The following is a 13,108-nucleotide window of genomic DNA, read 5'->3' as shown; positions in this document are numbered from 1 at the left end:
ACAGGGTTTAGGCAGCTCCCTGTGGAGACTGGCCTCCGTTCAACAGTCTGTCTTCTGACATGCCTCATCCTCCCACGCAACACCAACAGAACCTGCCCGCCTTTGCCCATGTACCACACTGTGTTTTGTAGGGCCGGGCTCTAAAAGTTAGATGCTGTTATCATCCAGCTGCTTTAATGGTCTCAGGCACACGCTGCTGCACTCACACACAGAATCGTTGAGGCTGGGAGGGACGAGATAACCTGGTCCAACCCCCTGCTCAAGCAGGATCTAGTGCCCCTTGCCAGGACTGTGTCCAGACAGTGGGAGGATCACTACCGTTGACCCACTGGCAATACTTTTGACTAACATAGCCCAGGATAACATTAGCCTCTTTGCCACAAGGGTACACTGCTGGCTCATAGTCAACTTTGGTGTCCACCAGGATGCCCAAGTCCTTTTCTGCTAAGCTACTATCCAGCTGGGTGGCTCCCAGCATGTACTGGTGCATGGGGTTGTTCCTTCCCAGGTACAGGACTTTGCACCTCTCCTTGTTGAACTTCACGAGGTTCTTGTCAGCCCGTTTCTCCAGCCTGTTGAGATCCTCTGAACGGTAGCATGATCCCCTGGTGTATCAGCCACTCCTCCCAGTTTTGTGTCATCAGCAAACTTGCTGAGGGTACACTGCCCCATCACACAGATCATTAATTAAGGTGTTGAACAGGACTGACCCCTGGGGTACACCGCTAGCTACTGGCCTCCAACCAGATTTGTGCCACTGATCACCACCCTCTGGGCCTGGCCATTCAGCCATTTTTCTATCCACCTCACTCGTCTGCTAACCCAGCCCATACATCAACAGCTTGTCTGTGAGGATCTTATGGAAGACAGTGTCAAAGGCCTCACTGAAGTCCAGGTACACAATATCCACTACTCTTCCCCTCATCTATCACGCCAGTCATACACATCGCAGAAATGTATCAAGTTGGTCAAGCATGGCTTCCCCTTGGTGGATCCATGCTGACTACTCCTGATGGTTTTCTTGTCCTTAATGTGCCTGGAAATGGTTTTCCAAAATTGAGGAGAAGCTGACCAGCTTGTAGTTCCCTGGGTTCTCCTTGCTCTTCTGGAAGACAGGAGTAACATTTGCTTTCCTTCAGTCTTCGGGCACTTCTCCCAGTTATTATGATCAATCGAAGATTATTGAGAGTGGCCTTGCAATGACACCTGCCAGCTCCCCCATCATTTGTGGGTGCATCCGATCAAGACCCACGGATTTACGTATGTCCAGTTTGCTTAAGTATTTCCTGACCGGATCCTTTTCCACCAAGGGTACATCTCTTTACTTTCTCTCTCATCTCTGGGACCTGGGATTCCTGAAGGTCAGTTTTGCTAGTAAAGTCTGAGGCAAAGAAGGCATGCAATACTTCAGCCCATCCCATTCCATGTCCATGTGTGTGTGTCCCTCCCTTTTTTTTTTTTTTTTTTTTTTTTTTTTTTTTTAATGGGGAAAGAGAGTGATGGCACGGCCACTCAAAGCATTGCTTGTTTGCCTTTACAAGGATTCGGGTCACATAACAGAATAGCTGCATGAAAAGGAGAAAATGTTCTGACATGTTAGACAAACCTGATTTTGGCACTGATAGGCAAAAGAGCAAAGAATTACATAATACTTCAAATGGGTTTGTACAGTTCTGCTGCTGTAACAGATAGTTCAACATGTGCCCTAAGAGCCAACATTTACTCCCAATAACACTGAGTCTCAGCTTATGAACGTGTTTCTGTCCTTTCTGGACAAAGACCTGATTGCCTGGTTTCACCCAATTTTCCCATCATTTTGTATAAGACAACTTCTTCACTCTATAGCCACATACAGCATATTCCCGCACAAAGAAGGTATAGTCTCCATCAGATACTTTTGTCATAGTTACTCATCAGCACCCTGAATATATCTTCTGTTCATCTGAATGCATATTTTCATCTGTTTGATAAACTTCAGACAGCCCAAGCGATTACTTTTGTTAGTATGTTTAAATAACCACTGTGGCACCATTATTATTTTTTTCCTGGAAAACACGCTCTCTGACCAGAAGCAGTTAAAACACACTCTTGTGCATAAAACTGGAAGAAAAAAAAAATCCAAATTTTGGTGACATGTTTTACCCTTTTCTGTTGAAGTATTTTATTCTCCTGATAAATTTTAATTTATCTATTGCTTTTATGCAAATTCAGGAAGCTAAACACAATGAAGAACAGAACAATCGTCAGCTGATGATGCACTATATTGAAGTTATCAGTCCAAATAAATGATACAAATATCAGTCTGATCTGTAAAAAGGATATGTATTTTGTGTAGAAAATTATTAAGGTGTAAAATTGGTCTACCAACTTTAAATTCTTTAGCTCAGATCTTTAGGCTCTACACAAAATTTGGAAGAAAAAAATCTACTGCTTGGAGTTGAGAGTTTTTTAAACTTAAACATAAAAAAGAAGTTTTTATTGTGAGGGTGGTCAGACCCTGAAACAGAATGACCAGATCAGGTCTCTGCCCTTGGAGGCAAAAAACCTTTGGCAGGTGTAAGAGCTGATCTTACCTACATCAGTAAAATGGCACAGAAAAAAACAGAGTAATTTATCTTTAGAAAAGAGCAGAAATATTCATTACTGTCTTTAGATGGCTGCATCTTCTTTAGCAAATCAAAGTTATGAATCAAAAGTAATCAGTCCTGCTATGCATTCACAGTGACTATATAGTTGTTGGAAAACAAATGTAATAACACGCAGTCTGTTGTTTAAGCGTTATAGCGCTTGGTCACTCATTTCTTCAGTAAAGCTGAGCTATCATTTTGCATCAATAGCAGTCGTTTCTCAGAGAAGCTGAGACAATCTCTTGATTTAGAATTTGTGATGGATGCACTCCTCCTGTTCGAACTAACTGGACTTCTGAAGGTCCAGGCAGATGCTCAGCAAGCTGCCCTAATCAAAGTTAATCCTGTTATGTGAGGCTATCAGTGAGGACTCAGTACCAAACCCAAAAAAACGGTTTGGCTGGAGACTGAGCTGATAAGCAGTGGAAAACGCATTAACAAAACAGAAAATCTGACTAAAAATCAACCACTTTATGCTATAAATATCTGCAGCCATCAGCTCTCCCTCCATAGCAGCTGGCTGCCCTACAGTGATCTCCCCTTGCGTGGGGACACCTCTCAGGGTTACCCCTCGAGGCTGACAGACCCCTTACCTGACATCGATGGGTTTATGATATTTTTTTGCATGCATGTGACATTTAAGATACATTAAGCTTACGTGACAATCTTTGTATATTGTACTAACTTGACATGTTGTAAATAGTACTGATCACCAATATATCTGTATTTATTATTTTACATACCTAAATTTACTGATTAGAATTCAAAAAACTAAATACTAGATCAGATCTGTCTGAGTGATCTCTGACTTCTCTCCTGCAACAGATTTTTATACTGAACATTCGTTTTTGTAGTTCCACTACTACTACTACTACAATTCTGTGCTTAAATTTATGCACAAATAACAGTGAATGTAAATGGGAGCATGAGATCAGTACTGGCTCTTAAGCCATGATTTTCAACAATTCTAACTTCAGAGAAAGCTTTGAAGACTCTGTTACTGTGGAAATATATGTAGAAAGTAAAGACAGAACATTAGGTGCTTTTTTTCTGATATGAATGTAGAAACATGATCCTTCTACAGTGATGCTCATGTATGCTTTTCAAGTTCTGACAGGATCACAGCATCATTTGTATTATAGTAACTTTTGCTAGAAGTACCCCATCATTCCTCTTGACCTGCTTATTCTTCTGAAAACTCAATTCATGAGTCATTTATGAATACAGGAACCACTTTCAAAACCAGAAAACACTTTCTGTTGTTAAAACTAGCTACAATTGAATGACCGAAATGAGATTTTTTCAGAATTATTTGTGTAATTTTGGACATCTTTTTCAGATAATTAGCTACGACAACAGGAGAATGTGATAGAACCAGGACTTAACATTACCAACCACCCAGCCAAGAAAACGGGGAGGAACACTCAGTGTGTAGTCACTGAGGTGGCTAGATAAGAATGTATGCCCTTATGGACAGACCTCCTGCTTTTTGGTGGATCGTATGGTCTATGAATAAGCACCCAGTTAACATTCCTCTGGCTGTCGCTGACTTTCCTTCTAACATCTGAAAGCCAAAATCAGAGGCTATTATGCAAGACAGACCTGTTCACTCGCACCTCTGATCACACTGCCTAAATACCATATTATGAATCTAGAGAGCATTATGTGACTATAATCCTTTTATGTTTGGAGTTGAACACAAAACTGGTAATGAAATAGCAAGGGTAGGCAGTATAGCACATCAGACACTTGAGAACCTATAGGGTCAAACCAAGACTGAACCTAAGCAAGAAAAACAAGAAACTTAAGTAATCCAGTTTTGCCTTACTCTACCCCTTACAGTGAACTGACAAAGACTTAATTCTGGAAGAGGTGGGACACAGAAGACGACACCCTTTTCCTTTTCTTACCAATCCCACTTGCTCCTCAGCAAAGTCTTTCCCTGTGATCACTGAAATCCTTGTTTCTGAATTTCTGATTCTGACAGTACTATTGCCTACAAAGGAACAGCAGGTTATTATCGGCACTAGCCACAACCACCCTTTGACTATGTTGTGCACGATAAAAAACCCTCATTATCAAAGGTTTTCATATCTGCTGCAGTTCCTAGGCCAGATGCACAGTTTCAACACCAATGACAGCAGAAGTAATGGATAAATGTCTGCCCTGGCAGACCTCTTCTCTCCAAGACTGAAATCCTCGGGGCATCAGAGTCCAGCAGATTTCTCCCCATCCTCCCACAGCTGCAGCGAACAGCTTGTGTGTGTACTTGCAGAGAACGCGATGGATGATGAATCTCTGAGCCAGGGATTATCAAGGCCTTTCACGAAAGAAATCTAAGGGCTAATGTTTCTCCCTTAAATTCAATGTGATTACTAATGGAGACTAACTAAAAGGTTCAATGCGAAATGTGATATAAACAAGTGAAGAACGTGTTGAAAGAAGATAAACAGTGCCTTTCAGTGCAGTACTTTGTATAAATCTTGTGTGTGTGTATTTAATATTTAATAGCTCATCATGAACTATAAACCACTGAACCAATAAATTAGTCTTTTGTGCAGTATTTACAATGCCCTTCTGAAGTTCAATTATGAAAGTGCTTCTCCCGTCCCAATTAATCTGGGTTGTTACTTTCTTAAAAGTTGAGACACTTTATGCATGGTTTCCCTTTTGTAAAACCATGCTGAATATCTAAGCAGTAAAACACAATGGATCATGCAGCAGTATAAATAATGCAGATCTTGAGTGTTAATTGAAGCACAAGGCAAGGCAGAGTCATAGCCTGAACTTTCAATTGCTACTTGCCAAAGTAATTCTAATTGACCTCAAAGGGACTGTGCATGCAAGTTCAAATTACTCCTGTGAGTAAACATTGGAAGGTTAGGTCCTTATCACTCCAGCATGTCTGAAGCATCTTTCTTTTCAGGCATGCTGGAGTTTTTCTTTAAAGCGTTACTGATGAAGAAAATTAATTTAAATATTTCAAAGAAATCTTCATTTTAATATTTTTTTAGTTTGATCAATATACTCTAGAACAAAATTTGTACCATTGTAATTTGTTTTCATAGGTGCTTAAGACACACTACATTTTTCTTTATTCTTCTCTTTTCCCTATTGGTATTTATGCCTCACCCTTTGACTGAGATACGGACGAATGGTTCTTTCTGTAACATTCCCCCTTCCTTGTCTGACTCTATTATGGAAAAACAAAACCGGAAGAATTAAGCATCTCCCAGTTGTGCTTCCAATAGAAAATTAAAGTATTGCAAACAGATTACTGGGCCACAGGAGGCACATTGTGGGATATATGATGACAGCAGGGCTTTGAAATTCAAATGTAGCTCTTTTTCTTTGAAATCCTGCCATGGGTGTAGCTCTCACCACTGCCCTGAAGCTGAAACAGCTGCTTTAGTTTCCTTTTACAGTGATTTACTAATCATTCAGTTGGAAGAAGAGGGGCTCAATTCTGTAATTTAGTAACAAGTGAACAAAAAGGCACACTGTACTCAGTAGTTTCCAGACGAGCTTTTGTTAACTCAGAATAATCCAAAATCACAAGAATCTTAAGAACTGCACTTTCTGTGATCATGATGCTCCTCTTTCTTAGATACCCTGACAGACTCTGTACTGGAGCACCCAACCAACTTGCACGTAAATATTTAAGGTGACTAAAACTTCACAGTTTCTCAGCAGTGAAAGTGACCTTTAACATAAGGCTGAGCTATCCTGTTATTTATTTCCTATTTTCTTTTTCTTTTTTTTTTTCTTTTTTTTCCTACTGAGGTTGAGTGGGTAATTTAATTAAAGTCTCTTAATTTTTACTGAGTTCCCTTCAATAAGACTCTGTGTACTGACTCCTCAAGGCCAGCCAGCGAATGTATACTGCCCTTGTATTTGGTAAATTCAGTGGCATCCTGCAGCTGCTTCTGAAAACACTGTTTTTTAATGTTTTACTGCTATCCTGCAAGAATGCAGAACACATCATTGCTTTTCTGGAAAATGTACTTGTCTGTCATTTGAACAGCATGTCTGCAGCTTTGACAAGGAGGCAGTGTGAGGCAAAGGTGAATCTCATAGGAGAAAAATATTTTACCAGTCAGGAGACCGGAAAAGGAGTTAAACGATTGGGATAGATCATAAGGCATACATTATGATATATTTATGTACAATATACAAAATAAAAAATTACACTGATATTTTCCTGGTCTTCTGTGATACCATTGTTTGATGAGGTGGTCAATGTCAGGTTACATAACTTACATAACCAATGGAAACATCTCATCTTAAATGTCAGGCTAGAGAGCTCAACTTACGTTTAATTAGGATTCCTGAAACAGGTTCTTTGCTAAATATTTCTATCTGCTTCAATATATACCCTTACTTTTCCCCAAAAAAGTTGTATATTTTTCCTTCTAGTTCAGTTTAATCTCTCCTGTATCCCAAATATTTTGGATATATCTAATGAGGGTTCTCATTTACCTGTTGCTATTTGCTAGATTCTCACTGCAGAGAAACCTCCTCCATGTCCTAAATCAGGGGTCCTCAAACTTTTTAACCAGGGGGCCGGCGCGCGGATGCAGTGGCAGGCAGTCACCTGCGGCTGCTTGGTTTCCCCCCCCAACCCCCGGCAGGGGTGTCTGTAAATACCAGGGGCCAGACTGAGGACCCTGGGGGCCGTATCTGGCCCGCGGGCCGTAGTTTGAGGACCCCTGTCCTAAACTCTGTGATGTCCTAAACTCATCAACAGACTTAAACATCTCCTGAAACTCCTGAAAGTTACACTGTCATGCTTCCAATAGGTCAGCACAGACCAATACTTTAGAGCATGTTATCTCCCACGAGTCAACAGGGTAGATTGTCTGGTTTTATAACACTCTTTTGTAAAAGAGGAAGAATAAAGATAGAAAAACCAAGTGTGATTTTACAGCATAGGCTACGCCAAGTACAAACCCAATGGACAACACACTGCATTGTCCTCCAAGTTCCTCCTGAGTAAGGTTGTGCTATATATAGCAGCTATCTTGTGTCTGTCATACAGCGTTGCCAGTCATAACACTGCAACAAATATGACTCAATCACCAAATCTGGGTTGCTTTTCTTACCCATGCACAGAGAAACAGCTGTTTCACTGCCCTAGGGGTTCCTTTTCTTTGATACCTACTTGGCACAATCTGTTTGCCAGGCACTTGCTGACACGTTCAGCCAGTTTTGCTGCTGCTGCTTTTTCATGCTGAAGCCTGGAAGATTCAAACATACTACAAGCTGCAAATCCTGAAAAAGTGCTCTGTACATCCACAGATGTGAGGACTTGACTTCTTACGTCACCTTTACATTCCTAGACAAAATTAGTGTTGCATTGGGGTGGTAAAGGAGAGACCTAGCAAATACAACTGCCACAGCAACACAACAGTAAACAATTACACTCCAGCAATACCCGTGTGAAAGGGGCATGGTGCAGTTCTGTTACTATGGTCCCATCTCCACAAGGATACTACTACGAGAACACCAGACAGAACAACCAGGCATACAGACACAAATTTTAGTGCTCTCAAGTGCATTAGAGGCGCAATTCATTGTTCCACTTTTATGAACCACAGTATTTTTATCACGTCATTTATAATTTAGTATTATCTGTCAGACAAAAACTATTCAAATACATGTTCCTCATTTATATTTGAAAAAAACACCCTGATATTCCTCATATTCTCTTAATCATCCTCCTGTAAGGTAGTTAAGATTCTTACTTGCTATGGGAACGCCATTTGCTAACCAGCTTATATTAGGCTTTGGGTTGCCGTTAGCTCTGCAGATCAATGTCCCATCTTCTCCAGGAGACAAGACCAAGTTTCTGGGTGCTGTTATCCAGTATGGGGCAGCTGGGGTTAAGAAGAGAAACATAGCAATTGTTTTCCAAAATTGTGTACAGAAAATCATAAGGCATAGTCATAGTAATCAGAAGATAATTCAAACAAGGTGTGTATAGATACAGACTTACACTGCTATGTTGTTTTTTTTTTAAAATTATATATGTGTGTGTGTGTGTGTGTGTGTGTGTGAGATACTCAATGACTAAATAGTAAATTATACTTTGGCTAAACTGAGCTATTGGCTACCTGCTGCATTAAAGTTCTGAGATAATCAACAAGAAGTTCTTTGCTTTATTTAGGATTACCTGCTTTGAATCTAATTTGCCTTTCCTAAAGAAAGCAAAATTTATCTGAGTATGACATCTGCAGAGACTAGAGTGGTCTTCTGATTAACTTCAGAGATATCCATGTTCACAGTAGTTAGGTTGTTAGAAATGAATTTAGGATTGATTACATACAAATATTTCATGTCAATGATGAAATATAGAAATGGAAAAATCTTTAGTCTCACTGAACTCAATGGGTGACTGCAGTGGGGCCAGATGTTTACCTGAGACAGCTGAAAACCCAGAGATCAAAATGGATGGAACACTGTCCTTACCAAAGGATATTCAGCTATGTCTCCATCTCTTTTACAATAAATAACCACAAATAGCATATGTTATCACATCTTGCTGTTAAATTTCAGGCTTTGGATTGATGGACAGATGCAAACAGAAAATTAAACTTCTGCTTTTAAAAAGGAGGTTGAATGTGATCATAAAAAGATGCTGGTCTACAACAAAATAAATGACTATTTAGCATGCAAATTAAGCACTACAGCTGATTATTTCAATGGCTAATTAGCTGTCATTCCAGATTTTTTGTTTCACAGTATTCAAAACATACTTACAATTCCTATTTGGACAAACAGACTGTAAGTGTTTTTAGAACTAGCAAGACATGGGTAAAAAACCATGAAGACAGAAAACCAGAAATGTCAATTAAGATAGAAAAAGGAAGAAGAAGACCATAAGACAATAGTTAAATAGGGAAGAGAAAGAATCTGGGCTATATGAATGGAGAGCAGAAAAGATGGAGAAAATAAGGAGGAAATGAGGAAGTGAGATGGAGAGGATGACACAAAAACAATAAAAAGAAGCAGTCTAATGACAGATAATCAAAGGATCTAAAACAAATGTAGCACCGGTACAAATTAAGGAATTATCTTAGTACTGTTAACAGTACAATCTCAGTTTAGCCTGATGCTTTACAAAATAACATATTAAAAAAGAAAAAAAGATTAGAGGTAGCAAAGTCCTTCCAGTGCTAGAATTTAGTCAGTTTAATGATCATTTCCTCAGGGCTTTTTTTTATCATTACCATTTTCAGCTCTATTTTATCCTAGAAAGTTTACTTCAATCTTGCATTCTGGACCCTGACAATATTACATGAAGGATTATTTTAGTATTACCTTTAACAGTTACTGAAATGACATGATGAGCAGAACCTAATATATTTCTTGCTATACATTTGTAGTTCCCAGAGTCAGCTTCAGAAACATCTATAATCTTGAGGGTTTTCTTAAAGTTTTCAAAAAAGGTTCTGTTGGCTGGCAGTTCCCCACCCTCTTTAATCCAGCGGATTACCGGTGTGGGTCTGGAGAAGCAAAAGCACAGATCAAATTTAGGGACTGGAGAAAAGGAAGATGAGTTCAATACATTAATTATTTGAACATATGTTTTACAAACAATTATTTTAAGAGCTTTTACCCAGATTCTGGGGCACATCCAGCAAATGTGCAAAATATGCCAGCATTTGTTTCTTGGAAATGACAAGCCTCACTAACACTGTCAATGGCCATCTGTTTGTAGGCTTAATAATTACAGAATGCATTTGTCTGCTGATTAATCTAAAACCCCTGATGGTTAATAAATTAATACAAGTATATTCCAAATCTTATTGTACTTATACTATCAAATCGATGCTCATAGTGCTTTAAAAGGAAGCTTCTAGATAATGACAAGTTTATAATTGTCCTTCATGTGAGCAATATCCTAATGCTTCACGAACGTCATGAACTTTACAGCAGAGCTGTAAGGAGACAGAAATATTCCCTATGAGAAATCAAGAAAAAAATGTCAGTGCTGAGTCAAGTATAGCTACTTGTCACTGTACCATGTCTAAATCTTGGCTATGTCCTATGTTATCCACTGAAGTTGAAAGTTCTCCAAACATATGGAGATACACTTTTAAAATTACAAGAAATTACAAGGTGTTGCTTACCAAGTAGAACGTCTTCTCTCAAATAGTAATGACTCAAGGCAAATATTCCCTTAGCAGTCTAATATCACATATTTTATAACAGAGACACCTAGCAAAGTTGACTTTTAATTACAGTATCAGTGATTAGGAATAATTGTTTTAAACAAAATCTGAATCTGACCCTTTGTGGACAACTATTTAAGCCTCCTTCACTGAATTATATTTTTAAAAAAAAAATACATGACAGCTAAAGACACAAAGCCATATAATGTATAATTTTTCCGCATTTTTATCCAGCCATTTTACTGGGGTTTGCATTGCTGAATACTTTTATTGCAGGTTGTCAAAACAATATGTAACTGTATTGCAGATGAAGATTACCCAGGCTGATGCTACTCACACTCTCAGGTGTGGTTTTGCTAGTGCGGCTGATGCAGACACCTGAGCAGATCACAGCTGAGACAGAAAACACGGCACTGACGTGTGTGTCAAGTTGCACATGAATATGTCCTGTGAAGCTTATGCAAGTGAACACGCGTGCATGATGCTGTGCTGCATTATTTGCCATTTTTGGCTTTCCTCATGGCTATCTCAGAGAACTCTGCATTATATGCTTTCGTGCACTGTAAATATGTTTACAGTTCCTGAAATAGTAAAGATTTTCCATTCCTTCACCAACTAATCTATTCTCAGATTTCTTCCTGAGAATGAAACTGACTAATCAAACTAATTTATGAAGTTAAATTGCTCTTTAGTCATTTTCTACTTGCATAATAACCAGCAGGAGCAAACTTGCATTACATCGAAGAAACAAGTACCAATTAAATTCAATTACAATGAGAAATTGGATGCAAGGAGCTGAACGTATGTTCTAACAACTCCCACCTAGCTGATCTACTAAGTAATTATTAGCATACGTAAGCAGCTTTTAAAGCTTAGACGAGTGGATTCTTAGCTCTTTTTATATAATATGAGAATCTAATGATTGTAAATTCAGGAAAAAAATGGAGGCTTGATTCCTGAGTTCAATTCTGTAGATGTGTGTCCGAGTTTACCATATGGCATTTCTTGCTTGTGTCCTTAAAAAAACCCTGATGGTACAACCTGAATCCTTTGCATAGGATTTGCGGATATGAGAAGGCAGAGGCCATACTTAGGTTCATAGTCAGTTTTAAAATATGCTGATACCCAAGTAAATGGTCGACTTCCTTAAAAATGCTCTTTCTAATTTCCATTTTTATTTCTTTGATATACGTAAGCTTACATAGTCATAATGTTTTAAGCATCTCTGAAATGTCTCCCTCTGTTTCAGTATTTTTATTTAGAAAAACACTGTCTAAGAAGTAACTCACAATCCTGCTGCAATGCACTCCAACAAAAGCACATTTCCTCTGAGTTCCACTTTGGTACTTGTGCTACCTGTTGGTGTTAGAAGAACTGGCTGTCTTTCTGTAACTGGCTTCGCTGGAACAAGAAAAAAAAAAGTTTAAAATTTTAATACTGATCAAATGCATAGAACCATTCTCACTTTTCAGACAGAGATTTCGCTCCACATTGGCCATTTAATTAAAAATCATTGTGTTACAGAACTAAATATACAGCTCAACAAATTAGGTTTTTGACAGACATATCTCAACCTGTTAAATGCTGTAATTTTGAACACATACATATAACATGTTATTATTAAAGACAGAAGCAATTGACACATAGTTTTTAATAGGAAACTATGCAGCCTTAATCCTAAGCAGCCCCTATTCACTTCAGCAGAACTATTATGGGGAGTAAGAGGTCACTGTTGGGAGTCATGGTGCAAAACTGAAAGTTACCAAAAAAATCTGGGCTTCCATTACAACACAAATAAAGCAAAGTTAGTGTATTCAGAAATATAAACCAAGGAGATACAAGGTACACTCCACTTTGCAATATGCATTGTTCAGTATTTTCTACGCAATGTGGGATGTCTTTTCAGAAGTTAAGCCTTGTACTCTCCTCTTACCATACATTTAACTAATTCAGTCTGTTCCCCCAGTCTGGTAATAAAGAACCACTGATTAACCCACAAGAAATAATCACAGTAAAAAGGCAGCTATAAATATAAGACATATGTCTGACACTATACTCTGCTGACTTTTGAAGTATTGTGGTATTTCATGTGCCTTCGTGGAAGACAGAATAGGAGTGCTTTCTGTAATAATAGAGTGCTTTCTGTAAATAATGCTTTTTTACAGCAGTTTTTAAGTAAGGAATAAATTGCTCTGAAGTGCAGTATCAGTCTGAATCATTAAATTACCACATATTTAAAAAATGCGAGCAGAAACATAACTTCTTGTTTATCAGGGTATAGGATTTACTGACAGATTAACATAGTTT

At 38.6% G+C, this 13,108-nt stretch overlaps 1 protein-coding gene across 40 annotated transcripts in view; it reads right to left on the bottom strand.

Moving 5' to 3' along the window:
* The window catches only part of NRCAM (neuronal cell adhesion molecule), a 178,198-nt gene that overhangs the window by 47,857 nt on the left and 117,233 nt on the right, over positions 1 to 13,108 (bottom strand). For all 40 annotated transcript variants that reach the window (XM_080392054.1, XM_080392068.1, XM_080392072.1 and 37 more), the window contains 3 exons: positions 12,091 to 12,202; positions 9,948 to 10,132; positions 8,372 to 8,503 (listed from right to left, as the gene is read on the bottom strand). In XM_080392054.1, coding sequence (XP_080248180.1) covers positions 8,372 to 8,503; positions 9,948 to 10,132; positions 12,091 to 12,202 — 429 coding nt within the window. The remainder of the gene's footprint in view (positions 1 to 8,371; positions 8,504 to 9,947; positions 10,133 to 12,090; positions 12,203 to 13,108) is intronic.

The sequence above is a fragment of the Falco punctatus genome (assembly GCF_963210335.1).
Source record: "Falco punctatus genome assembly, chromosome: 6".
Lineage (NCBI taxonomy): Eukaryota > Metazoa > Chordata > Aves > Falconiformes > Falconidae > Falco > Falco punctatus.
The sequence above is the reverse complement of the archived record's forward strand: the minus strand, read 5'-3'. Positions and strand labels throughout refer to the sequence as shown.